The sequence below is a fragment of the Saimiri boliviensis genome, chromosome 9 (genome assembly GCF_048565385.1).
Source record: "Saimiri boliviensis isolate mSaiBol1 chromosome 9, mSaiBol1.pri, whole genome shotgun sequence".
In the NCBI taxonomy this organism is placed as follows: Eukaryota; Metazoa; Chordata; class Mammalia; order Primates; family Cebidae; genus Saimiri; species Saimiri boliviensis.
This window is the reverse complement of record NC_133457.1, coordinates 10,995,378-11,023,030: the sequence shown is the minus strand read 5'-3', so window position 1 is coordinate 11,023,030 and position 27,653 is coordinate 10,995,378. Positions and strand designations below refer to the sequence as shown.

General features: G+C 48.8%; 1 protein-coding gene across 1 annotated transcript in view; it reads left to right on the top strand.

Annotated features, from left to right (window-relative positions):
- The window catches only part of SLCO2A1 (solute carrier organic anion transporter family member 2A1), a 90,207-nt gene that overhangs the window by 20,338 nt on the left and 42,216 nt on the right, over positions 1-27,653 (top strand). Inside the window, exons 2-3 of the mRNA XM_003925063.4 lie at positions 21,905-22,042; positions 26,218-26,380. Coding sequence (XP_003925112.1) covers positions 21,905-22,042; positions 26,218-26,380 — 301 coding nt within the window. The remainder of the gene's footprint in view (positions 1-21,904; positions 22,043-26,217; positions 26,381-27,653) is intronic.

The window sequence follows — 27,653 nt, the reverse complement described above, 5'->3', positions numbered from 1 at the left end:
CCTAAGTTTGCCAGGGAAGGCCTCCCAGAGCTTTTCTGCTGTGGTCTGGGGCAAAAGCTGAGGGCTGTGAACCTCAGTCCCTGAGAACTCGTGGGCCAGGAGGCAGGAGGGTGCTGAGGAGGAGCCTTCTCAGCAAGGAGAGGCCACCACATACTGGAATTTGGAGACTCTGCAGGAGTGCTCACAGTGCACGGGCTTGCTGTGCTAGGCTGAGTTCCATATCTGTCTCCTTTTGCCCTCAGATAGTTTAGAAGTGGCAAATGTTTTGGGAGGCTGAGGTCAGGAGTGTTCTCACTAATGATGTTTATAGGTTCAAGTTAAATACTGTAGGTAAGCAAGGAATTTGAGAAAGTGGCTGGTGGGGTCTCCTTTGGCCTACTCTTGCCCTGATTTTCCATGCCTTAACTGAACATTTCACGGAGCAGACAAGACCTTGACGTCCTGAGTGACCAACCCCTTCCACAAGGGTGGCCATCACTGTGGTCTGTTCGCCTGGTTCCTTGGGGTCATGGCAGTGGGGCGAAGAGAGGTTCTGGTTGCTATCATCTAAACACGGCTTTCTGCTGGGAGAGGAGCAGGCGTGCCTTTCTTGACCTCGCGCCTTGACCTCTGCATGTAACCGTTTCCTTTCCTCTCTCACATCAGCCTGGAACCTGGGGCAGCTTTTCCGAGAAGGGATTTGGGCATTTTCTGTGGCAACATTTGAGTTGCATACCCACTACTGACTGAAGGTGACTCACTCTCGTCTTTCATTCTGTTTCTCCCACCTTTCCTTACCCAGACCCTGCAGCTATTTCTCTCCTTCTTTCCCTGTCTTTGCTGATCTGAGGAGTAGAGAGAGGAGGAAGGCAGACAGAGGGGAAAGGGAGGAGCACATGACTTGGGAGAGACAGCGAAACGTCAAAGAGGTGAGGCCACAGAAGGAGCAGCCAGCCCTCTGCTGGAAAAGTTTAGAAATAAGTTGAGAAGATGGAATGAGAAGAGCAGGAATAGAGGCTCCTGGGGAAAAGAGGTGCCCAGGACTTGTGCTGGCCAGGGATCCCCACAGAAGATCAAGAAGGTCTGAACAACGGCCATCCAGCATGGTGCAGCCTCCAGTGATAAAGCAGACTCCTCCCATCTAAAGGCTAGAGAAGGCTGAGCGTGGTGGCTCATGTCTATAATCCCAGCCATTTGGGAGGCCAAGGCTGGTGGATCACCTGAGGCCAGGAGTTTGAGACCAGCCTCACCAACATGGTGAGACCCTGTCTCTGCTAAAAATGCAAAAATTAGCTGGGCACGGTGGCATGGGTCTGTAGTCCCAGCTACTTGGGAGGCTGAGGCAGGAGAATCATTTGAACCCGGGAGGCAGAGGTTGCAGTGAGTTGAGATCGTGCCACTGCACACCAGTCTGGGTGACAGAGTTAGACTCCATCTTGAAAAGAAAGAAATAATAATAGTAATAAAAACTAGACAAAAGATTCTGCGTGGACCCAGCAGCCCCTGTGGGGGTCCAGATCCTTGGTCTCTCAGAAGTCAGAGGTCAGATGTATGAGAATATATGCCAAGTGATGAGGCCTTTGTCCTCCTGTTTTCTTGCTAATTTGGCAAGTGAATTTCTGGAGTAGCAGGTATCCCCAGGGCTGTATTTAGGCAAGCCTTCCATCTTACCAAGGGAAATGTGCAGATGTGCAGAATTTAACAAGCCATGACGCTCTGGTCTCAGGGAGAAGGAGCAAAAGGTAGCAGACATAATACGACGAGACGTTTTCCTTAGCTACCGTCTTGCTCAGGGAACACCAACGTTGTATGAAGCCCAAGGGGGGCGTTATTTCAAAATCCTAAATGTTGCTGTTGGGCTGTCATTTCAAATCGAGGCTGGGTCTTGGATTCCATATGCACCAGAAAGGACCTTATCTTTTCTTCCAGGGTGTGAGGTTGAATAGTGGGCAGAAGTGAGGCCTCCTTTCCCTAGAGTTAAAGTTTCCCTAGAGTTAGGGTTTCCCTAGGCTAAAACCCAGGGATCTATTCCTAATGCTCCCACCAGTCAGCCCTCTGCACCCCCTTCCCCAGGTGTTTAACAGTCAAGTTGTCACAATATGTTTACAAGGCTGGAGAGAACTGTGGCCTTAGTGCCTCAGTGGTCAGAAGGTGCCTCGCTTCTCCCTCAACACCTCCCATCAGCCTCTTCCCTTTGCTGTGGCTCCCCCCCCCACCCCCATTCCTACCTCCCTGCCCCCTGTCCTCAGTGACCTCCTCTCTGTGGAAGTGAAGAGAGGACCACTCAGGCCTGTGTCCCTGGCCTGACTACATCTGCTCCCACACACCCAGTGCCTCCCTGCATGTCTCTGCTTGGTCTCCCAGCCCCTCGGCCTCAAGCTGCCTCCCCGCACTTGCCCGGCGCCCCTGGCTTCTTGAGCTCCTTCCTTCGCTGACGTCACCCTCCCTTCTCTTGGACTCAGAATGCACTCGCCATCTCCCGCATCTCCCTAGTCTTTGGCCACTGTCTTCCCTGAGTGTCTCTCCCACTGACATCCCCTGACCATTGCCACCACCTGACTGGAGGGTTTTTTTTCCTTGTTCTAAGACCTTGCACGGCCTCTCTGCCTCTAGCCTGTTACAGATTCCTCTTTCTGAAGTGTCTGACATGCATTATCTCTGCTCAGAAGTCTTCTGTGATGGCTAGATGGAGATAAAATTCTGGGCCAGGCGCAGTGGCTCATGCCTGTAATCCCAGCACTTTGGGAGGCTGAGGTGGGCAGATCATGAGGCCAGGAGTTCGAGGCCAGCCTGGCTGACATGGTAAAAGCCTGTCTCTACTAAAAATACAAAAAACTAGCCAGGCATGGTGGCACACTTCTGTAATCCAGCTACTCAGGAGGCTGAAGCAGGAGAATCGCTTGAACTCAGGAGGCAGAGGTTGCAGTGAGCCGAGAGAGCCACACTGCACTCTAGCCTGGGTGACGGAGCAAGACCTTGTCTAGACAAAAAAGAAAATCTGTGGCTTCTCTCAAGCACCAATCCTCTTTCTGACTTGGTTTTCTCTTCTCACCTACCTGGAACTCTCTCAGACTAACTCCATCTTTTCTAGACCTCTAGTCACCCTTGTTACATTTTTCTAGCAAAGGGTTAGAATACACAAGGAGTCGGGATCCAGATATAGAGGCATGACACAACGTCAGTGTGGCAGCTGCCACTACCCTCCTGAGCCAGCCATGCCAGGTGGGAGGAGGCCTCTTCCAGGAACGTGTGCTGGGAAGCACAGGTTTAGAGTGACTCTGGAAAAGCAAATCGGTCTGGAGCTTTGTCCTTTATAAGATCTAGCAGAGGCCGGGTGCGGTGGCTCACACCTCTAATCCCAGCACTTTGGGAGGCCAAGGTGGGTGGATCACCTGAGGTTGGGAGTTCAGGACCAGCCTGACCAACAAGGAGAAATCCCATCTCTACTAAAAATACAAAACATTAGCTGAGTGTGGTGGCACATGCCTATAATCCCAGCTACTTGGGAAGCTGGGGCAGGAGAATCGCCTGAACCTAGAAGACGGAGGTTGTGGTGAGCCGAGATTACGCCATTGCACTCCAGCCTGGGCAACAAGAGTGAAACTCTGTCTCCAAAAAAAAAAAAAATAATAGTTCTGGCAGAATCGGTGAATAGCAATTCACTAGTCAGGGGAAAATGTCTGTAGACCCACTCCAATGATTGCAAGGATTTGCCATCAGCAGAGAAGGCAGGGCGCCGTTCTGCATGACAGCTTTGAGAGGAAGGAGAGGAAAAGGTTTGACTTATACAGGAAAGGAAGGCCCCCTTCAGTTCACGTGGGCTTCCTGTAGGTACGTGGCTCACACAGAGGAGAGGTGTGCATTTGAGGAAGACGGTCACGGGTCATGAACAGACAGAACCCTCCAGGTGTGGACCAAAGGCCAGTGTGGACAGGAGAGCCTCGGAATGAGAAAAGAGGGTACCCAGGCCGGGGAGTGGAGCCCCAAGGCAAGACAGGTCAAGGGGTGAGAGCAAGGGGAAGCAGGACATGGGTGGCAGGCACAGGAGGCCTGGCTGTCCGTGCGTCTGTCCCCAGCAGACACGAACTGAGTAACAGAGGAATTAAGGAAATAGTGGGCACATTTGGAGGAACTTGAAGAATTTTAAATACAGCAACTGCTTCCTAAGTCACCGAAGAGCCAGAAAAGGATAAGCAGACACTCCCCAGAGCTGGAGGAGGAAATGTGTGTAGGAAAGGGGAAACCAGACGCCTGCACTGGAAGGGGCAGTATTCTGGGATCCCAAGCATGTCACCTGCTGTAGCTGTGCAGACCCTGGAGGCTGCTCATGTTGAGCAGGAGGTGGCTCTTGCTGAAGGCAGGTTTTCTGAGAAGCAGTCCGGGCACGAGACAGCCAGCACCTCCCCAGCACCGTGAGCAGAGCTGTGAGCGAGGGCTTCACAATGCCTCCTTAGCCTCCAAACACTCCTAGACGGCTGCTCATAGTCGCTACTGCTGTCACCGCCTCACACGGGAGGATGCTGAATAAACAGTGTAGCTTGCCTGTCCTGTTACAGTCGGTAGTACTAGGCAACGCCAACACTCACATTCCAGTCTCTCAGCAAAGCTCATGCCCTTACCCTTGCCTTCAGGCCAAACCTGTGGCCCGGGGTATTCATTTCTTAGAGCCGCCATTAAAAACAAACAAACAGAGCCACGAACCTGGTGACTGAAAACATCAGAGATGTATTCTCTCACAGTTCCGGAGACTAGAAGTCCACAAGCAAGGTGCTGGCAGAGTTGGTGCCTTCTGACCGGGAACCTGTTCCGGGATGCTCTCTTAGCTTCTGGCGGTTGTTGGAAACTTGTGCTGTTCCTTGGCTTGCAGCCACTTCACTCCAGCTTCTGCCTCGATGGCCCAATGGTCTTCTTCCCTGTGTGTCTTTGTATCCAAATTTTCTTTCTGCAAGAATGCCAGTCAATAGATTAGAGCCCACTTGATTTCAGCATGGTCTCATGTTAACTTGATCACATCTGTGAAAACCCTATTATTTTCAAACCGTGTCACATTCATGAGTGCCAGGGGTTAAAACCACCACATATCTTTTTTGGGGAGGCACAGTTCGACCTGTAATACCTAGCAAGGCGATTCGGGGCAGAGAATGTCCTCAGCATTTTGCTTTGAGTTGCAAAGGCAGAGGGACTAGGGTGGAGAGAGGTTTAAGACCAGTCATGGGGATCATAGCAAAGAATGCTGGGGGCTGCTTTTGGGGCTGGAGGAGAGAGGTGCTCAGGGGAGGGAAGTGGAGGTCCCCAGGGCGCGGTGAGGTTGGACATCTCCAGGAGATGCGGCCCTTCAGGTCTGTGTCTTTGGTACTTTGTTCCTGATCATTGATAAGCCAAGACAGTGGGTTATGTGACCCTCTTAGGATCCACAGGAGGTCAGGTGGAATCTGGAATTGTGCTCATAGCTTAGCATTTAGGGAGGACTTTCTCTTCAAGCATCCCGTACGACAGAGAGATTTGGATGTTGGGCAAAGCCGTTTCCTGCTGCCATCCTTCTATCTGCCACCAGAAAAACTGGGAGGAGTGACCAGTCAGTGGAGTGTGTTGCAGTTTGCCAGGAAGTGGGCAAATTTCCTGTGTGGAGGCAACCTATTGTGTTACACACTGGGTTTTTCTTTTGTTTATTTGACTACTTGATCCTGGCTGCTAAAGACCCGCTGTACACGGGACCCAGTTTTCAGGGAGCTGCTCATCACTTTTGGAATATGTGGCCTTGGAAGACGGCCTGTGGTCATGAATCCCAGCTGTCTTGGCAGGCAGGGGGATGCCAGGGTGACCAGGTTGGGGTGTGGGAGTGTTCCCATGCCAGAAGGCGTGTCTGCCAGCAGGAGGCTGTTGCAGGGAGCTGCTGCCTCTGTGAGTGTTCTGAGGTTCAGCTGGAGGCTGAGCTGGCCTGTCTGTGGCATGTGTGACTCTGGAATGCCATAGCCTCAGAGGAGCTCCATTGTCAGAGCGGAGCACCACGGCTGGGGAGAGCCTGCAGGAATTCATGCACATCTGCCCTACCTTCTGCTCTCATGGGGTGGGCAGCCTGCCCGCCCTGTTTCTGAGCATCTGTTGTTTTGAGTTTGATTATAGACTCTTGAAGCTTTGTTCTTAGACCCCCCACTGTGGCTTTGAACAGGCTGGGTGTGTTGTGGTTTGTCGGGAGGTCTTCTTGGAGCTGCTGCTGCTGAAGGTGGTGGGTGGGCCCAGGCCACCCCCGGGCAGAGATTTCTCCAGATGAGGGCTCCTTCCCCATCCTGCCAGGGCACTAACTTGTTCTTGATGAAATCTCTTTGGGCTCTTCACCACTAGCCCCAAGGATACCTTCTCCTCCTCACTGCACAGAAGATTGAGTCTCTAGTCTCTTTTCTGCTACAGAAAAATCTTGGAAAGGCCAAGAGTCAAAACTGGCTCCAATTCTCCAAATGAAGATGGTTGTATTAGGAGCTCTGGTATGGAGCTGGCCCTAAAATATCAACAAGGGCTTGCTGAATAACTTACTATTTCTGCAGAAATTTGGGGGGAGATAAATCAATACAATAGAAGGAAAATACCTATTTCTACAATGAATTTGCAACCCAATTCATTAATTTTATACTCACTTATGGCTTATGAGCACCTAGGTAGCTGATGAGGTCATTCACTGACATTTATTCTTTTCTTCTGAACTCATTCATCCTTGTTTATGGAGAGGATTGCTCCCTGCTTCTCTGGTCATTTCCCTCCTCTGTCTTGCTGACATAACAGGTGTGTCCTGGGTGACAGAATTGCTGTGGGGCCCAAAACACTCCTATAGTTGTAATTGCAATTTGGGTTCAGTGCCCTGAAGGAAAAATAGGGACCAGGTAACAGGAGGGACATTCTTTATTGCCGGGAAGATGGATAAGTAGAAGCTCACCCCGGGCAGAGGGAGTGGCCCCCCACCCACAAAGACTCTGAGATAAAACATCACCTGAGGCGGACCATGCACTTTCCACTCAGCTACACATTTCTACTGCTTATTTCCAACACTCATGTAGGTAGCTTGGTACTGGAGAGGCGGCCACGGTGGTGGGGAGCTCAGTGACAGCGGGAAGGGTGGGAATGCTTTCCCTGAATTTCAGTCTGAGGTGGGAGGAATCCACTGGAGCGTTTTTATAAAGCCGGGACAGGCTCCGATCTCCATTTTTGGGACATCATGTTGACATACTATATGATTCTATTTCTATAAAGTACAAAACAGGCAAACAAATCTTTGCTGTTAGAAGTCAAGAGACTGGCTCCCCTGGAGGTGGAGGAGTGTGGTGACTGAGAGGGGCTCTCGGGGTCTCTGGGAAGCTGATGAGGATCTCTTTCTTGATCTGGGTACCAATCCCTTGGGTGTACCTAGCTTGTGAAATGTTTCAAGCTGTACCCTTATGATTTATGCATTTTTAAAAGATGAGTGTTATATGCCAGTAAAGTTCTTGAAAGATTACTCTGGCAGTTGGTTAAAGAATAGATCAGAAGTAAAGAGTGTGTGTAGGAAATGGGTAGGAAGTCATGCTGGTGGACTGCTGCCCTGAGCCTCAGTGTTCTCATCTGGAAACAAAAGAGCTCACATGTACCTCTCAGGGCTGATATGAGGATTAACTTTATTCAACAAATATTTATTAAACATTTATTATATCCCAGATAGTCAGCCAGACACAGAAGATACAGAGTGACCAAGAATGACAAATGGGGAGACAGAAATAAGTAAGTCAATGAGTTGATGTGAAGAAAAGAAATGCCCCCGTGCTTCCCTGCAGTCGCCGTCCAGCCTTCTTGGACTGTGGGGTCCCTCCCTTTCTGACTGGATTCCTTGGGGTCTGCTCTGAAGGTCCTAGCTCTTCTGACACCATGTCCACAATCCCACTTTCTCATTCTGAAAACCTAGCTTATCTTTCCTTGAAGGCAGGAAGAGAAGGGCTTAATCTTCAAGCTCTTCCAGGATGCGAGAACAAATATTGACATCCCATCCTATTATTAGAACAAAGAGTAGGAAGAATCTAAAACAGTGAAGTTTCCATATTGATGTTTCAATAATGTTGAATAGGTCTGAATGTCCTATTCCTACCATAAATGGATGCAAAGCAGATGTTTGTCAACCTAACAAATTACTGCCAACTTCCCAGAAAGACAAGATGGCACTTGATGAAAATGCTTCTGGCTTAAAAAATAATAATTAGAGAATTTCTGAAGAATAATTTGGGCACATATTTACATAAATATCAGTGATAATTATGTTTTGAAGTGTTTCTTTTTCTGGGAAACCAGGCTTCCAGCTGATCTGGCAAATTCATTTGGTCTCACATGCTTTTCTTTCATCTCTTCCAGAATTTTTTTTCAATCTATGATGTCTAAAGCCCAGACCCCTGGCCCCTGCCTCGGGGCAGTCTTTCACTTGCAAGCTTCCCTTTCACCTTCTTTCACAGACCTCACCACTCCAGCTATCCACATGTTCCATTCCTACTGCTGAGCTTTGGACAGGGCACCATTAGGAAAGAAACACAACACAAAACAACTGAAGCAGGATATTTCCCTTACCCTTTCATGGGAAAGAACCGCTGTGCACGGGCGCTGGACCTAGCTGGCTGCTTCGGCACTGGCAGGAATGGACTCAACTCACTCGAGTCCACTGTGCTCCACCCCTTGTGGGAGAGGGAGCATAGGTCAGCAGGTGCGAGAGCTGGGGCTAGCACTTTTAGGCTCCAACAGAAGCAAAACAGGAGCAAAACTCCACGTCCAAGAGGAATAAGGTTGCAAGAACAAATTGAAGATGGTCAATGTGGGGGATTTAAAAGTCAATGAAAGTGGCTCAGCTGGAAGGGGAGCTGAAAAGGGGACAGAGCAGGAAGGTAGTCTTCCCCTGGAGTCCAGCTCTCCCTAGATGGATGCCTCTCAGAAGCTATGCTGTCAAGCTGTCCCTCTGAAGTCAAGACCAACTTCTCTCCAATGTCCAACCGTAGTCTCTGAGGTCTAGCTGTTTCTCCTCCCTCTGCTGGCTGAACCTAGGGCTTTTATGAGCACAGGATTGGGGGGCAGGGTGGGCCATGGGTGGTCATGGAAAAGGCAACATTCAAGCAGGAAAACAGGAATGTTTAAGTTCTCACTTTTGAGCCATGGTTCCAGGCTTGAGGGTGGGGCCCTCGCTGGGGACCTGCCCTCTTCTGCCCACCTGGAATTTTCCTGCCTCCTGTCCCTATCACAACCACAATATAAAGCTTTTCAAGATGACTGGTGTTATTAGGAGCTAGGAAGTTTGTCCATCTGCCTTTTTAGTGCTCTGTCTTCCTTCAAACACAGCCACTGCGGTGGAAATCTGTATGATTCTTTTTCAGATTGTCATGATCTTTGTACTTCCAAGGGCCCCCAGGAGCCTGTCTTATCAAAGGCATTTTTAAGCTCATAATAACACAAAGTGCAAAAATACAAAATAACAACAAAGATTATACAAATAACTACAACAAAATAACTACAAGATTATGAAGATTGGGATTTCCAGCATCCATTTAAATTGCATCTTATACGATGACCTTCAAGTGAGATTTTTGTTGAAGTTGAGTGTACTAAGCTAAAAAAGTGGTCAAGAAATCCTGGTCAAGTCTGATTCAGTCAGGACTTGGTTCAGAGTGTTGCCTTAGCCCGTGTCCCCCCAGGCAGTATTAAAGGTGGAAAGAGAATCCACCTTGCAGTTTGCTTCTCTGTGCCTGTTGTGGTTTCCTGTGGCCTCCGCTGAGGACACATGTGCCAGTCCTCGCAGAAGCTGTTCTCAGAGGCCTCACAGGGTGCCTTTGCTCAGTCATATTGGGGACCTCTGCCAAATAGTAAGGTCAACCTTGTGGACAGTAAACGCGGCAAGGGGACTCTGGAGAGAAGAAGGGGGAATAGTTACACTGAGCAGTGAGAGATTTGTTGGAGGCCTGGTTTCTCCAGCCCTCTGCAGCCTCCCCTCCCAGGCAGGGTCTCAGGCCCAGCTCCACAGCCTGGCCACACCCCTCTTACGGAACAAGGAAGCTGTGATGGAAATCGATGTTCCTTCCTAGATTGTTCTGATTTTTATACCTCCAATGACCCACAGGACCATGTCTTATCAAAGGCTTTTTCTAGTTCATAATAATATGAATAATCCTAAAGATAGCTTTTGTCATTTGCTGTGAGGAATACCACCAACTTTGACCCCAGGCTGTCCATTTTAAATCTCTGAACTTTATCTTGTACAGGCATTCTTCCTGCATGGGAAAATATTTTATTTCCTGAATCACTTCTTGAAAGAGTCATTCCCCTTTGGGGAAATGGGCCATGGTTTGGATCCACAGACACATCCTGAAGAAGGGACAGGAGGGGTGAGCAACCCAATGGCTGAAATAGGCCTTTTATTTTAGAATGTACTGGACTCTTGCTTTGTTTCCTTCATTTTAGGGGTTGGGGGCAGGGAGAAGGATCCTACTCCCCACTTCAGCTCTGAGGATCTTTCAGGTATGACTCAGAGGAGCCAGCCTAGAAGCCCTTCCCACCTTCAGATACCTGCATGTCTTTTTTTTTTTTTTTTTTTTCTAAGATGGAGTCTCGCTCTCTGGCACCAGGCTGGAGTCTAATGGTGCGATCTCAGTGCACTGCAACCTCTGCCCGCTGGGTTCAAACGATTCTCCTGCCTCAGCTTCCTGAGTAGCTGGAATTACAGGTCTTTGCCACCATACCTGACTAATTTTTGTATTTTTAGTGGTGGAGATGGGGTTTTACCATGTTGTCCAGGCTGGTCTTGAACTCCTGGCCTCAGATGATCTGCCTGCTTCAGCCTCTCAAAGTGCTGGGATTACAGGCATGAGTCACTATGCCTGGGCAGATGCCTGCATGTCTAATGACACTGGGAAGCAGCCGGAGTCACCCTTCTGAGTTCACTTCTTTATCCCTGTTGCATTAGGGCCTCTTAAATCCCGAACCTCACCTCCTAGTTGAAGAGAACTAGCAACCAGGACCAAGAATGAGTTGTGTGGGGAGACAGTGCAAAGAAGTGGAGATGGGCACACTGCCAGAGCCAGCACCCCTCTCAAAAGCCACCTGCCAACTGTTGGAGACACATCAACCCTTTTGGAAGACTTAGTCAAATAAATGAGGTATTAGGACTCGTGAGTGTAGTGGGAGGAGAGGAAGGATTTGGTGTACTTTTTGGTTTGACAGCCTAGTCCACTGACAAATGCATACTTCTTAAAGCCTTTCTTTTTCCCATTGAAAAACTGGGGACAGAATGATTTGTCTGCTAGGTTTAGCACCAGGAAATAGATTGGTTTATAATTCAAGATGGCAGTCTGGGCTGGACATGGTGACTCACGCCTGTAATCCCAGCACTTTGGGAGGGTGAGATGGGAGGATCACCTGAGGTCAGGAGTTCGAGACCTGACCAATATGGTGAGACTTCATCTCTATTAAAAATACAAAATTTACAAAAATTAGCCAGGCATGGTGATGGGCGCCTATAGTCTCAGCTATTAGGGAGGCTGAGACAGGAGAATTGCTTGAACCTGGGTGGTGGAGGTTGCAGTGAGCCAAGATCGCACCACTGAACTACAGCCTAGACAATAGCAGAGTGTGACTCCATCTCAAAAAAAAAGAAAGAAAAAGAAAGAAATGGCAGACTGAACATGTTTGTCTCCTCTCCTCTCTGTCACATTCATTATAATGAAAGTAATGAAGGAAAAGGAGGAAAACAAATGACAAAAAGCTGAAGAAGGAGGGAGACTATGAGTGGATGAAAGATTTCGATAATTTCCGCAGGATGGGCAGGGGTTGGGAAGTGCTGATGGATGTGATAGAATGGAGGAAGACAGGCGGTCAGCTGCGTTCACGGGAGCCCTTGAGGTTGGCACAGCCCCGGAGAAGCAACAGATTTAGAATTGGTGAATGTGGCAGATGAAGTGGGTCACCAGACAGATTAAGATAGGACAGCCCTTTTTCTCTCAGAAAACACAAGCAACCTTCTCTCCTAGAATTCAGGAAACGATCAGCCGGTGTGAAGGTTTGTGCCTAGGAGGGAAGCCCTGCTCCTCTGGCTCCCAGTTTGCTTCCCACAAAGTGATCTGGTAATAAAAATACTGAGAGAACTATTAAAAATTGGGAGGAGCAGGAAGAAGGAGGCATTGCAAGTATAAGTGTGTTAAATCCTCTTCTATAATAGCACACACTCTAAAATGATATGTCAAGAAACTGCGGAGCAAGCGTATGATTTTGAGATGTGTGCATGTCATCAACAGAAAGCCCAAAAGCTAAAGCAGAGAAGGTTGTTGCAGACCTGCAGTATTGATGGTGGGCTGGTCTGAGTGTAGAGCTGGCCTTTGTCATTCTAAGTCCTTCCACACTACTTGATATTTTAAACGTGTGTGTGTGTGTGTGTGTGTGTGTGTGTGTTACACTGATTCAAAATAAATTCAAATGTGAAAAGAAATGTAAATCGATTTTAATGCCATAGGTGGGATTCCAGTTGACTGTGGAATGGGAGGACTGAATGGCTGCCCAGTGCTGCTCATCAGTGGGGTTGTCAGTGTGGTTCTGCAGTTCTGCTGCTTCTTCCCAAGAGTGTCAGTCTCAGAGGTGTGTTACCACGGGAGGGTCTTGACAATGAGTTGTCTAGGTCCTTGGCATTTTCAACAAAGAACTGAACAAAATGCAGAAACAAAGTTGCAAAGAAATAAAACCCAGGAATGAAGCCGTAAAAGCAGGATTTTTTTTTTTTTTTTTTTTTAGGAGTCTCGCTCTGTTGCCCAGGCTGGAGTGCAATGGTGCGATTTCAGCTCACTGCAACCTCAGCCTCCTGAGATCAAGCAATTCTCCTGCCTCAGCCTCCCAAGTAGCTGAGACTACAGGCGTCTGCCACCACGCCTGGCTAATTTTTGTATTTTTAGTTGAGACGGGGATTTCACCATATTGGTCAGGCTAGTCTCGAACTCCTCACCTTGTGATCCACCTGCCACGGCCTCCCAAAGTGCTATGATTACAGGCGTGAGCCTTACTAAAGCAAGAAACCGCTCCACAGGGTGAGGGTGGACCCTAACAAGCAGCTCAAAGGCCCAGTTACAAAGTTTTCTGGGCTTTTAAGTACTGAGTTGAGGTTCATCCCTTTATCTGGATAAAGGATTTGGTCTGTAACTAATTAATGGCTGAGGCGAGTTGGTGCCCTATGCAGATAAAGGGAGGGTCGCCGGCGGAGGTTTGTAAGGAGAGTAGCCTTTGATCCTTTGTTATTCAGAGTGGGGAGATGGGATTTTCCCTTTTGATTTAGCTTTAGGAAGTTTACGTTAATTGGCGCTAGATTCCCTGCCCCCGACCTTGGTGTTTTGTCTTTTAGGAAGTTAGCACAAATTGGCCTGAAGTTCCCTGTCTCCAGATGCTGTTCTCCTGTCCCAGGTGTTCCCACCTGTCTGGGATGTGGCCAGCTCGGCCTAGAGAGCGGAGGAGCAGAATGTCCCCCGAGGCCAAATGGACTTTCAGAGGTTGGGAGGGACTAAAGCCAGCAGCACCTGGATGTCCCCTCCCTCTAATTCTTTCAGAGAATGGCAGCATGGCCCTCAGCCCCCCACACTCTCCCTCCCGACATCCCATTGTCCACGAAAAGAGTCAAACTCTGGCTCTGAATACATCTCTTCAAATATTTGACCCGTATGAGTGAACATGGCCCGCGACACAGCCCCCAGGAGGGCCTGAGAACATGTGCCCAAGGTAGGCGGGTGCAGCTTGGTTTTATACAGTTTAGGGAGACATGACGCTTCAACCGAGCACATTTAATCCATTGGTTTAGTCCGGAAAAGCGGGACAAGTCGGAGTGGGGTGAGGGGGGGACTTCCAGTTTACAGGTAAACTTAAAATTTTCTGATTGACCCTGGTTGATTTATCTAAAGACCGGGAAACAATGGAAAGGAAATGTCTGGGGCGCGATAAGCCATTGTGGAGACTAGAGTTTCATCACGCAGATGAAGCCTCCAGGTAGCCGGCCGGCTTCGGAGAGAACAGACCCTACACCTTTCTAATCAGACTTCAGGCCTGTGTTGAAGTCAGCTCGGAGAGGTATAATGAGGCCCGTCCGATCCCCGCTTCCTGTGGAGGGCCGAACCAGTCTTTTGGTTTACATGGACGTAAGACATCGGTTGAATTTTCTTCCTTCCTTTCTTCCTTCCTTTCTTTTTCTTTCTTTATTTTCCTGTCTTTCTTTCTCTTTCTGTCTCTTTCTTTTTTCTTTCTTTCTCTCTCTCTTTCTTTGTTTCTTTTCAACTGAGTCTCGCTCTGTAGCCAGGCTGGAGAACAGTGGTGTGATCTCAGCTCACTGCAACCCTAACTCTCTGGTTCACGAGATTCTCCTGCCCCAGCCTCCAAGTAGCTGGGATTACAGGCGCCCACCACCATGCCCAGCTAATTTTTGTATTTTTAGTAGAGACAGGGTTTCACCATGTTGTCCTGGATGGTCTCGATCTCCTGACCTCGTGATCCACCCGCCTAGGCCTCCCAAAGTGCTGGGATTACAGGCAGGTGCCACCACGCTCAGCCGACATCCATTGAATGTTCTAGTTTTCCTTCCCTCGTGTTTGTGTGGAAAAAATCAGAGTGGGGGGACAGCAGAGTCAGTCATTAAACAGGTAATAACCTTATGGGGATCACATTTCAGACCTTCTGCCTGGTGTCCCTATAACCATGGTTAGATGCCTCTGTGACCTAGCATTGGTTAGATCATAGTTCTGATGTTTAGCTTGGAAAAGAGAGGCATGAACACGTAGATTAAAAAAAGCCGTGTCTAGACTGTCCTTCGACGCTTTCTTTTTCATCCTGAGCTGTGGGGACCTCCCTCTTTGTCCTGTGGCTTGTCCACCATGGTCGTCTCACTTACATTACTGAAGTGTGACTTGGACCAGGTCTTCCGCACTCCCAACTTTACTTGGCATCTCAGCAGCTTTTCAGCCTTTCTTAGCTCTTTGGCACAGGCAGTAAAAAGTTCTCTCTTTATTAAAGATCTTCGTGGCCTCTCTTGTCCCCCCGCTTCCTTCCTCTTTATGTTTGTTAGGATTGGAGAATGAATGGGGCCGTCATGAGCACGGCCTTGACATTTAGAAGTCTGAGCGTCTCCTGCCCTCCACACCCTGCAAGAATGTTGCTCGCCCTCCGTGGGGTTTCTGTGCCAGCTTCCTTCTGTAAGAAGTGTCTTAAGTGATGTGTTTACTTTAACACACATGCACAGCCCTTGTCAACCTAGATGTTTAGATTAGCACACACACACACAAACCTAGATATTTACCTAGGTTTTTAACCTTTCAAAGTAGGCCTCTTGAATAAACAAAGGTATTCCTATGACGTTGCCAATGCTCACGATTAAAAACAAAAAACTGTTTGTGGAATTCCCTTCAAAGCCCCAGAACATGATTCTGAATACCTCATGATTGCAAATCTTTTTTCAGATGAATTTCTTTAGCCAACTTTATTGAGGTATATAGTTAACATATAATAAAAGTCTACAAACTTTGTGTTTGTTGAGTTTTGACAAATGTATAAACCTGTATAAATACCACCACAAAATTAAAACGTAGAATATTTCCACCACAGTAGAAAGTCATTTTGTTTTTGTTGTTATTGTTCTTTGTTTGTTTGTTTTGAGACGGAGTTTTGCTCTTATTGCCCAGGCTGGAGTGCAATGGTGCAATCTCGGCTCACTGTAACCTCCACCTCCCGGGTTCAAGTGATTCTCCTGCCTCAGCCTTCTGAGTAGCTGGGATTACAGGCGTCTGCCACCATGTTTGGCTAGTTTTGTATTTTTAGTAGAGATGGTGTTTCTCCATGTTGATCAGGCTGGTCTCGAACTCCCAAACTCAGGTGATCCACCCACCTCAGCATCCCAAAGTGTTGTGATTACAGGCGTGAGCCATGGCCCCCAACTGCAAATCTATTTTAGTTTGGGTTTAGCCAAGTGAGTAAGTAGGGCAGCTGGACTGACAAATGCTGTTTTGTGCCTTGGAAGTTGTGTGACGTATCGATGGATCAAAAGCAACAGCAAAGGGGCAACGTATAAATGACTGAAGAGAAACCATTGGAACAAATCTGCAGCCTCGCAGAATGGCTACTATGGTGGATGTTTATTCCGGAGCTTGAGCTTATCAGTTGGAGTACTTTAAAGACCTATTATTCATTTGACAATGATTGAACTCCGATTATGAACTGGGCATTGTTTCGTGCACTGTGGATTTGTTATAAAAAACATACATTGTATTTCCACCATGAAGTCTATATTCTGGTGGGAGGAGATGTCAATAAATGAGAAATCAAATGCATGATGTAATTTGGGGAACAATACATTCTGAGAAAAAGAAAAAGAAAAAAAAGTCCAGTGAGGAGACAGAAATGACGGTATACCATTTTAAAGAAGATGAGGCAGCTCACGTAATCCATCTTTATTTTCCTTTCCTTTTGTGAAGAAATTGCAAGATTCAAATTCTACCGAAAGTGTTGTCTAAAAGGCATGTTATCTTTCCATAAAGTATATTCTGCAGAGTGCTAGCCTCTGTTCTAAAGTGGTGGTGATGTGTGTGTGGATGGGGAGTTGCAGAGTTAAAGCAGCTCAGGGAAAGTTGGCTTAAACAGCGTTAACTAGGTCTTTACTACGGAACTCAGAACTTTTAATATGCTAATGCAATTGCACATATTCATGAGGGAAGATTGTAGTGTGTAATGTTTTCCAATTTGTTTTCTCCAGGGAATCCTTTTGGCTTAGAGCATCTTAAGCAAGTGATGTTCTGCGTAACACACTGTAGGAAATTCTATTCTAGGGTTCTCAGGCCACAGGAGAACTGAAAGCAACCAGGAAGTTAAATGAGTTAAATTACTCCGAGGGCAATAGGAGGGAGTGGAGGAAGCCTCAAGTTACTGAATATCCCTCCAGGATGTGGAACACTCACCAGGCAGGGTGTGGGCCGGGCAGGTGGCAGGGGCCTGCAACATTCTGTGGTGCAAGCCTCACAACTCAGGTGGTATCATCAGTTTCTTTTGCTAATGGGAAAACCTGTTGCTCAAGAAGACCCAATTAGTAGCCAATGGTCACACCATGGCTTACAGAGTCAAGGCCTGAACCTAGGCCTGTTTGACTCCGGAAGTCAAATAATCAAAACCTCTAACACTATATTGCCTAAATTATGGGGAAGAGTGGGTTCCAATCCAACTAGCAAACCTTTTCCTGCTCCAACCAATGCATCTCCACGTACTCTTCAGCCCGCGTCCTCCTCGACGATGGGCTTGTGTTTTATCTGCACGGTGTCTAGTGTGGCTTGTTCCGTCTCATGCTGACCATATAGCAGGTACTCGGTAAGTTTGCACAGCTGAGGTCATGGTGCCATCATGGAAGCTCAGTATGTGGGGCCAGATGGCTGTGACCCTGAGTGGCCCTGCCGGAACCATCCATCGACTTCCTTCCCTTTTCCCTACCTTTTCTCCCTGCCCTTTCCCTTGAAGCCATCAATCTGATCCCTTTGCATATCCACTGGAACCGAGGGCCCTAGATATATATAAATACCTCTGCCAGGGCCCTCATGAGGCACCCAGACCTGACTGACAGGGCTCGCAGGTGGCAAGGTTGGCTCTGTGAGGGGGTGGGGATGTGGAAAGGAGACAGCTCTGGCTAGGGTCTTTCACTTAGAAGCTGGGGGGCGAAAGTGGGGGAATTTCTGTACTTAGAGGCATGTCTTTCAGGAAAAGATCTGAGACCAATTTTCTCTCCCACCATCCCCATCTACCTCTCATGAGACAGCTGGGGAAGTTGGTGGTGATTAAGCACTCCTGTTAATTCATTACTGATTTGGATAGAGGGAGACTGGTCTTTTCTGAGCTGCATGCTCAGAACTCAAGCGCTCCGAACCTGAACTCACTGTCCTTGATCTCCTTATACACTCCTCCTGCTGGACCTCCTGTTTCCATGCATGCATGGCTTTGCCCTCTTCCTGGCCCTCAGGCGGGAAACACAGCTCCTTCTCTTCTTTCGCGTTGAATCACTGACAGCTGTGTCAACTCAGCCTTTGCAAGAGCCTCTAATTGGGTGCCTCTCCACACCCTACTACCCCAGCCAGCCCTCATTGTGTCTCCTGGAGCTATTATGACAGCCCTCACTCCTCTGCTAAATGCTACTCTTGCCACCAGCCATGTGCCAAGCCTTCAGATGGCTCTGTGCAGGAGTCAGCACAGGGTGCTGGGACTTTCAGAGGCAACCTTGAACTAGACACACAGCTGGGTCCCACGCTGCTCCTGAAGGGCGGGGGAAGTTACCCAGACAAAGAAGGGGAAGATTGTGAGCAAAGGCACTGACACAGTGCCTCCGGGGAACTCAGAGAGTATGACCTCGATGTGTTTGAAGGGTAAGGTGGCAGCAGGTACTGCAGGTATCTAATGCTACATACCAAAGCAACCCAAAACTTGGTGCTTAAAACAGTGGCCACATTTAGGTGACTGACAAATCTGTAATCTGTACAGTGCTCACTGGGGATAGCTCATTTCTGTTCTGCTTGCCATCGAGAGCTGGGACTGGAATCATCTGAAGGCTCGCTCAGTAACATGTCCGGTGGTTGACACTGGCTGAGGACCAAAATCTGAGCTGAAGTTATCAGCAGAATATTAACATGTGGCCTTGCCATGAGCAAGGAAGACTGGGCTTCCTTACAACGTAATGTCAGGGTATAAGGTCCCAAGAAAGAAAACGCCAGCCAGATTCTCTGTCCGCTTTTAGGACCCAGCCTTGGAAGTCACATAGCATCGCTTCTCTTCATTGGAAGCAAAGAGCTAAGATTGGCCCATATTCAGGGGGAGAGATCACAGACCCCCACCCCTTGATGGAGTGTCACTGTAAGATGTGTATGTGGTTTGGAGAGATTGGTGTGGCCATCTTTGCAAAATATGATCAGCCTCAGCAGAAAATATGGAGGCAGGACAGGTCCAGGACTGTAGCACCTTGGCTATCAGACCTAGGGTGTTGGTTTTTACCTTATAGAAAGTGGGGCACCTGTGAGAGAGGCTAATTCAGGTGTAGCCTGCTCATGTTTGTGCTTGAGAAAGCTCCTCTGGGGTGGTGTGGTAGGAGATTTGAGATGGGCAGGCGGGGTACCTGTGAAAGGACGTTGCAGTGATATGAGGAGGGATGGTGAGGGTCTGAGCCAAGGCTTACACCTGGAGGGGAGGCAGGGCCCCAATGCGGGAGATGCCAAGAAGACAGAACAGGGCTCAGGGATGGGGCAACCGTCAGAGGGTGAGGAGGAGGGACATCAAGAAGGAGTCTTGGTTTCTGGTTTGGGAAACTGAGTAAAGGTGATAGAGAATGAAGGAAAAAGGGGAGCAGTTTATGGGGGAAGATGATGTGTCCTATCTCAGAAGCGATTAGTTTGAGGGGCCTGGGAGTGCCCAGGTGTATGCATCCAGCAGACAGTGGGGCAGACCTGCTTGCAAAGCTCTGGGAAAAGTTCTAGGGGAAGAATTGAGATTGGAGGCCATCATCCTATGGCAAAGGGGATTGCCTATGAGCAGGTACAGAATGGATCATGTCCAGAGAAGGCATCTACAGGCAGGCTTTGGGGGGGCGTTAGTCTTTAGGGAGTGGTTAAAGGAGGAGGATCTGGCGAGAATCTGAAGTCAAATTGTCTTTTTCCTAGGTCTGGTCTGGACCAGGGAACAATCTGGGTTCGAGTGTGCTTTGGTGCCCTGTGTCCATGGAAAGTGACAGGACATTGACAAATCCTATCCCTATCACTGTCATGGTCATATGCTGCTTTCCTATAACCTATACCATAGCTCTTGTCTTTTCTTCAGCAGAATTTTATGATGGTTTTGCTTTTCTTTTTCTAATCCTTCACATCTTACCCTTTACACAGATGATCAGAGCCAGAGTGAGTCCTCTAGTCCAGTGACTGGAATACATGTTGCCCCCCAGACGCTGCTGGTAGAAGTTTTCCAAATAATGAATTTGAGGCTTCATTCCTGTTGATTTTGATTCAGTAGGTCTGAGCTTGGGCCTAGCCTGTATATTTCAAAGGCACTCCCACCTCCCCATCCATGTGATTTTGAATCAAGGCTTAAGTTATGGACCATTGACTTAGCCCAGTTACCTCACAGTTGGAAAAACCCAGGGCACAGAAGGGGGAAAACATGCACAAGCCCAGACTGTTCCCTGGTCCAGGCCAGACCTAGGAAAGAGGCAATTTGACCTCAGATGCCTCGCCAGATCCTCCTCTTCCTCTGACCATTCCCTAAAGACTAATGCCCCTCAAACTCTGTGTCTAGACAGAGACCTGAGCTTTCTGGCTAAGCTTGCTCTGTTGAGTGAGAGGCAGGTCCAGACCTTGTCCACTCCAAGCATCTCAGGTGACTTGCACCTAAGCCCCAAAATGCTTACTATATGCAGGGCATGGGTTGAGCCCTTGGGTTACCCCTCTCTGGACCTCAGTTTCCCCATTTGTGAAAAGAGGGTGGAGTGAGATCATTTTCAAAAATACTTTTATTACAACATATTAAGAAAAATTTCAGAATATGAAAGAAAGCCCAGTGGAGCCTCTCTAGTATGGCAGGGGTGGAGTGCTGCCACACCCCCAGACAGGCGGGCTTCCTCCTGCCACCTAGGAGGAGTGGGGTGGCCACACAGGCTCGGGTGGCAGTCTGGAGACGTGTCTGGTTTTGTGGGTGTAAAGACCTCTGCACACCTGGAGGCTGTGACACACGGATAGGCAGTGAGACACCCCAAGCTGGCCTCGTGAAGGTTCTGCCCTGGCAGGAAGGAAACCCCACAGCCTGGAGCAAGGGTGCCTGTGGGAGAATGCTCAGCTTTGGAAGGACATGGAAATGAAGGTGGAGCTGCAGTTGCTCTCCTGCAATGCCAGCCATTCATTTAGGGAAAGAGCTTTGGAAGACTGTGAAACGTCATAGCACTCACCCTTCCCTGGAGGAAAACCTGACACAGAGGAATGCCTTCCAAGAGATATTTCAGGATGGGACTCCCGGCTTAGAGCCTGTTCAGGGCCAGCCCAACAGCTGAGAACCTGGTGAGGGGCCCAGAGCTCAGTCTGGAGCCAAATAAGAACATCATGAAACCCTTCTCCTGCCCTCCTTGATGTGTTATCTGTCCCCATCCACCATGGAACTCACATTTACTCAGTACCCTGGGACCAGGCATGAGGCCAGATGAGACTCAGAGACAAATTGCCTCAGGCCCTTCCCTGGGGCCTTGATCATCCACTGAGCAGGCAGCAAACACAGTCAGTCTCAGGCATTCCTGATAAGAGATGATAATGCGGACGTGGAGGGCACATTCATTCAAACCAGGTGCTTTGGGGATTGCATCATGGTGCCTTACTGGAGGCATTCGAGGTCGGCGGGCCTTGGAGGACAGGTGTTGGGAATGGAAGACAGGTCGAGAAGGTGGATCCACGTGACCTGGGCTTGTTCATCTCGAGGAAGCACTCTGAATCGGATGGGGAGTGGCCTTCAGCCCTCACAGGGCACAGGAGGAGGGCGGACGGGCAGCCTGTGGAGTACTGTGGTGCTGTTGGGGAATAATCCAAGATGCTCGGCTGAGCAGTTAGGTCCTTCCCTTGAGGGTGAGTCCCCAACGCTGCCATACCTTCAACATCTTCAGACACTTGTGGTTTCATGGGGCCTCATATCACAACAGTGATAAGAATGCAGTAACAACAGGAAAGGCAGTTTGGGAGTGCTTCCTGCAGGGTGCAACAAATGTTGCAATGATGACATTTCATCCTGGAGACCCTGGGAAGTGCGTGCTCCTAGGTAACAGGTGAAGAAGCAGAGGCCAGCCTGCCGGGCTCCCTAACAGATGGCTGGGAGGGCACCAGGGCTTGTTGTTCAGAGACCTCACAGGCTCATCACTCTTTCCCAGGTGTTTGTGCTCTGCCAAGGCCTCCTGCAGCTCTGCCAGCTCCTGTACAGCGCCTACTTCAAGAGCAGCCTCACCACCATTGAGAGGCGCTTTGGGCTCTCCAGTTCTTCATCGGGTCTCATTTCCAGCCTGAATGAGGTGAGCAGGAGGTTCTGGTCCATCAGACCCTACTTGTACACCACCCTGGCCACAGGATCCAGGAGAAGCAGAGGAACAGGAGGTTGAGATGTGCACACAGGTGCATGCCTCTTTCTGCCAGGTAACAGCACATGAAGCAGCAAAGATCCAGTGGTTGCTGTGAGAGCAGCTAGATTTCCTGAGGCCTGACTTGTGCCAGGTACTGAGCTGAGAGACTCCCACTCCCGACCTGGGAGCCTCTTCACGGCAGCCTTGCCAGCAGGTACACTGTTCATGCCCACTTCGCAGATAAGGATATTGAGGCTCAGCAGTACAAGTGGCTTGCTCCAGGTATGCAGGGCTGTCTGCCCTTAAACTCTGTGCTTCTAATTGAGTTCTGTGCAATCTGCCAGCCTGCGGGGCCTCTGCCCCCTGCCTAGTCCAGGGAGGTTAAGCCGCAGGTATGCAGGTAGGTAAGCAGCCCTGGGCCCAGGCATCTCCTGTCTTATGAGGGCCACAAGAACCAGAGCTCTTAATGGCCTTGACTCCTAGATGAGATCAGGGCTCTATGGCCTCCTAGCATTTCCCACCATTCCTCAGTGACTGCACATCACATTTAGAGGAAGACAGGGTGGGCCAAGAAGCCAGAGGAGGTGGGAGGTCAGAGGGCAGGGCCGCCAGGAGCCACTGGAAGCTGGGGAGAGAGAGTGAGAGGAGGCAGCAGAACCCCCCATCCTGTCTCCACAGTGTGGAGATGGGGCTCCTGGGCTGGCTTTCGTCTTCTCCCCAGGGCCACTCTTCCTGGATCGGGCAGGCAGTGATCCCTTTCCTGGAGCCGGCTTGCTCCTCTGGAGCATCATGAGGTTTTCCCTTGACTTAGTGAAATTCAGGTCAATGCAGTCACTTAGAGCCTGGGCCCCTGCCCCATGGCAGCTTCTGGCCAAGACAGAACCGTAAGGCTGGGCGCAGTGGCTCATGCTTGTAATTCCAGCACTTTGGGCGGCCGAGGTGGGTGAATCACAAGATCAGGAGTTCGAGACCAGCCTGTTCAATGTGGTGAAACCCTGTTTCTACTACAAAATACAAAAATTAGCCAGGCATGGTGGTACATGCCTATAGTCCCAGCTACTCAGGAGGCTGAGGCAGGAGAGTCACTTGAACCCAGGAGGTGGAGGTTGCAGTGAGCCGAGATCGTGCCATTGCACTCCAGCCTGGGTGACAGAGAGAGACTCCATCTCAAAGGAAAGAGAGAAAGAAAGAGAGAGAGAGAGAAAGGAAGGAGACAGAACTATAAAAGAAGGCAGATATCTCCTCCCGCCAGCCTTCTCCTGCTGGAACATGGCTTTCCCTTTCACCCCTCCCCGTTCCCTGATGGTCCACATAGCAGTGACCCCAGGAGCACTTTCCTGCGCCAGTCCCTTCTTCAGTGCTAGGAGGGAGGCTTTCTTCACAGTCACATTTCTCAGACAAGGAAACCTGCGTCAGAAAGCCTGAGTACTCCAGCCAGGTCAGCCCTGTGTTGTGTGCACGGTGCAGCCAGGGTCTGAGCCCAGGGCTGTCTGAGGGCTGCAGCTAAGGCCTCCTCTGTGAACTCCTGTCTTCTCTACCCTACCTCCAGTCTCTTGCTCACAAGCACGGCTCCAGACAGTCTCAGCCTCCACACATGCTGCTGGAATCTTCACTGGTGCCCCTCTCTTCATGGGCCCTCCTATCATGGGCTCTTTCCTCACATGTATGACATGTATGCACATAGACATGCACAGTCCTGCAACCTAAGTCATCCCTGCTGGCCTGAGACCTCCTTCTCTGAACTCCCAGGCCCACGTGTGTGCCTCCCCTGCTTTCTGTGCCAGGTGTGTGTCTGTGTACCGGTCTGTGTGTGTGCCTGTGTCTCTGTCTGTCTGCTTGTATTGCTATCCTGAGCTTCCTGGTGATGTCCGGTGACGGGATCTGCCTGACTGTGTGGTCACATCTTCCTCCAGGACAGTGCCCTGGTGTCCCTGCCCTGCATCATGCAGAATGACCCTCATCGATGTTGGCCTGTGACTTTTGTAATGCCCCTGGCACATGTTGTCCTCACTCATGATGGACATCAGGGAAAGCAAATCTTTGACGTGTGTTACCACGGTTCTGTTCCATGGCCCTGGCAGGCATCACTCATCACCCATACCCCTTTACTGCTATGTTCATGCACAGCCTAGAATCCTTCTCAACACAATATTCTAGGCCCTGCTACTAATCCAAGTCAGAGCTGCTGTGTGAGGCGGATCTTCTCTTTCACCTCAGCCCAGGTGGTAGCCAAATCTATGCTCTCCCATGGTTAACTTTTCATTCATGTTTACCCTATGCTTGGAACAAAAATGTGGGCCCAGGAACAACTGGATTCTTCAATGGGCTGGGGGTAGCTAGCTGGGACTTGTAGCAGGATCTGCTTAAGACAGGAGGTTGATTAGGCAATGAAAGGGCTTAATATTTTCCCAGGGATAGAGTTCAATCAAAAATAAAAATAATCCACCCATTAAAATCTTCTTTTCCAGTCTCAGATGAACTTTTCAAGACTCTGACTTCAGCTCATGCCTGTGGGCATGATTTGAAGCAAATACCATCAGAGAGCTCATTCCTCTGACCTATTAATCCTCTGTGTGTGTATCTGTGTCTGTGTATGTTTGAGTATTTGTGTTCAACTGTGTATGTGTCTGTCTGTGTGTATATGCATGAAGCCTGGGGGGATGTGAGAAGAGAGCCCAGCCTGGTGCAAGGGGAAGGTGAGGCTGTCTGGGTCATGGAGTGTGCAGTGAACCTCCAGGAAGCACGAGCCTGCAGGCTGCAGCTCCCAGTCTCAGAGAGCCTTCTGGGGGCCCAGCAAGTGAGGTAAAGCCTTTGAAAGACTGGGCGTAAAAGGCCAGCAGCAGGAGGAGGAACTTGGTGGTTAACAAGAGAAGACATGGGCATCTTGGCTTGAAGCAGCAGCTTATCTTCTCCACTATGAAAGGCCAGGGCTGAGCGCTAGAGGCTCCCTGCCCTTCATGCCAGCCACCAGTCCCTGCGCCCTTTGGTTTGAGACATTGAAGGACAGGGTCATGTCACAGTGGGCTTTGTGACAGCTTCCAAAGAGTCTCACAGCAAGTCCATGGTAGCGTTTTAGGGGCTGCTCCAGGACTGAGGAGACTGAGATTTTGAGGCCCTCTTCTCAGCCAGAACAGCTGTATTTGGGGGTTGTTTTATATTAGGGGAAAATAGTTTCTCAAAGGGACTCTGGCTGAAGAAAAGTTTGAGAACAAGGTCTTAAGCCAGCATCAGCCGTAACACCTGTGAAGTCCAGCTTCCCACAGAAACAAGTGCAGCCCCCCTAGAGAGCACCGAAGAGCCTGTCTTCTGTCCCCTCTCCCTGAGCTCCCCTTTGGGGCCCTCCACCATCCCCCATCCCAGCTTTCTAAAGTCAGCCACACTCAGCATAGCCGATATGATCTGACATTTACAATCGTTTTAAGAAAAGTAATAGGGAAACAAGAAGGATATAAAATCTAGGAAGCATAAGAATAAAGCTTTCTTTCCAGGTGCAGGTTTCAGGATGCCCTAGATCCACTTCCGGCAGGGGCTGGAGCCCTGCTTTGGCCAGACTGCTTCTCACACACCTTCATACCCCCTTTCTCTACAGATCATAACCGTCTCACTCCTGGCCATGTGGGAGGGGTCTCTGGGCAACTGTGTCCTCCTCTTGAAAAAGCCTACTGTTTACTCATTCATTCATTTGTTCAACAATATTTAACAAGCACTTGGGAGTTTGCCTAAACTTTAGGTACAAACTCTCAAGTTTAATTAGGGAACATGTTGTATTCCTAGGAGCCAGCCAGGATTGGATGTTTCTTTGGCTTTTTCCCAAAAAGGTTTGGTTCTAAGATGGTTGAAGTTTAGGTTTTGAGCTTTCCATGGTCTCCAGATACTTCCTTTGCTCTGGTCTAGAAGATGGAAACCTAGAAATGTTTCCGGTAACAGAAGGAAAACCAACATTGCTTATGCTTGCCCCTTGCGAAGCTCTCTGGGAGAAGCTAACACTGTAACTGCTTGGGCCCCAGCTGACACTGGGCACTCTCCTCCCTCTCCAGCTTTCCTGGATGAGGTATGGTCAGGTCTTCTCTGTGAGTGGTTGAGGAGAGGAATTCTTGTCTCACTCAGCCCTTCTGCTCTCTTTGCAGATCAGCAATGCCATTCTCATCATCTTTGTCAGCTACTTTGGCAGCCGGGTGCACCGTCCACGTCTGATTGGCATCGGAGGTCTCTTCCTGGCTGCAGGTGCCTTCATCCTCACTCTCCCACACTTCCTCTCCGAGCCCTACCAGTACACCTTGGCCAGCACTGGTGAGTGTCCTCCAACCCCTGCCTCAAGGGGGTAAGGAATGGGTGAACACTTCACAAAGTTAGTGGGGAACACTCCTAGGGCAGTGGATACCACTCTGGGAAGAGGACATATGAAGCTTAAAATATCCTGAGGTATGTAGAGCTACGGAGCAGCTGAACTCTAGCTTGTTCAGGGAAGTGTGCGGTGCATGGCTCACCTCCTGCTGTGATTCCCTGTGCTTCATGCCGGGAGTGACCCAAGCTCCACCTGCCTGGGGACACTGTGAGCAGTTTCTGCAATGGGGCTTGGCGGGGTCAAATCATTGTGATGAAGTCTGTGGATTTTGTCCATGTTTAATCGTAGCACTTTGTGACATTTGTTATTCTTCTGTCCTTAGGTGACAGTGCACTTGTACAATGATCTCATTTGATAATGTTTACTATGTTGAGTCTGCCAGTCCATGAACACAGGATATCCACCATTACCCTTATATTTAATATTGACATATGATTGAAGAACTACTGAAGTTCATAAATGTCCCTATTCTCCAAGAGAGCAAAATAAGGATCCTAGATGCTTTTTTGCCCATCGTCCTCTCTAGTCTTCTACTTATTGTTGACCCATATTTTAGTTCCACCTGTCTTTAACCTCTCCACTGTGGTTATTATTATAAACTGTTACTATGCTGTTATTTATAAATAAGTCAGTGCTTATTTATATGTACTCACAAGTTTACTGCTTTCTTTCTTCACCATTGATTGCTTCTTGCATTTCACCCACACTGTTGATTTTTCTTTTTCCTGAAGGATATCCTTTAGTGTTACTTTCAGTAGGTCTATGAGTAAGAAATCTCTAAGTCTTTGTCTGAAAATGCCTCTATTTTACTCTTGCTCTTGAATTATAGTTTAGCTACAAACAGGATTTTAAATCAATAGTTATATCTTCTCAACACTTTGAAGGTACCGTGCCTCTGTCTTCTGGTGCTGGGACTTTATCAGTCTAATTGTCATCCCTTCTTAGGTATCCTGTTTTTTTCTCTAGTTCTATTTAATATTTGTTTTTTCTTTTCTTTGTTGTTCTGCATGTCTACCATAAGGTATCTGAGTATGGCTTAATCTTCACTTATTTGTTAGAAAGTTCAATGTGTTATTTCTTTTGAAAATTAAAGTTTTTCTTTAATTCTGAAAATTTTTCAGCCAAAAACATTCCTGATATTACACACCCCTATTTTCTCCATCCTTTCCTTTAGAACTCCTTTTACATATCAGCTTCATATTTTCATTTCTGGCCTTT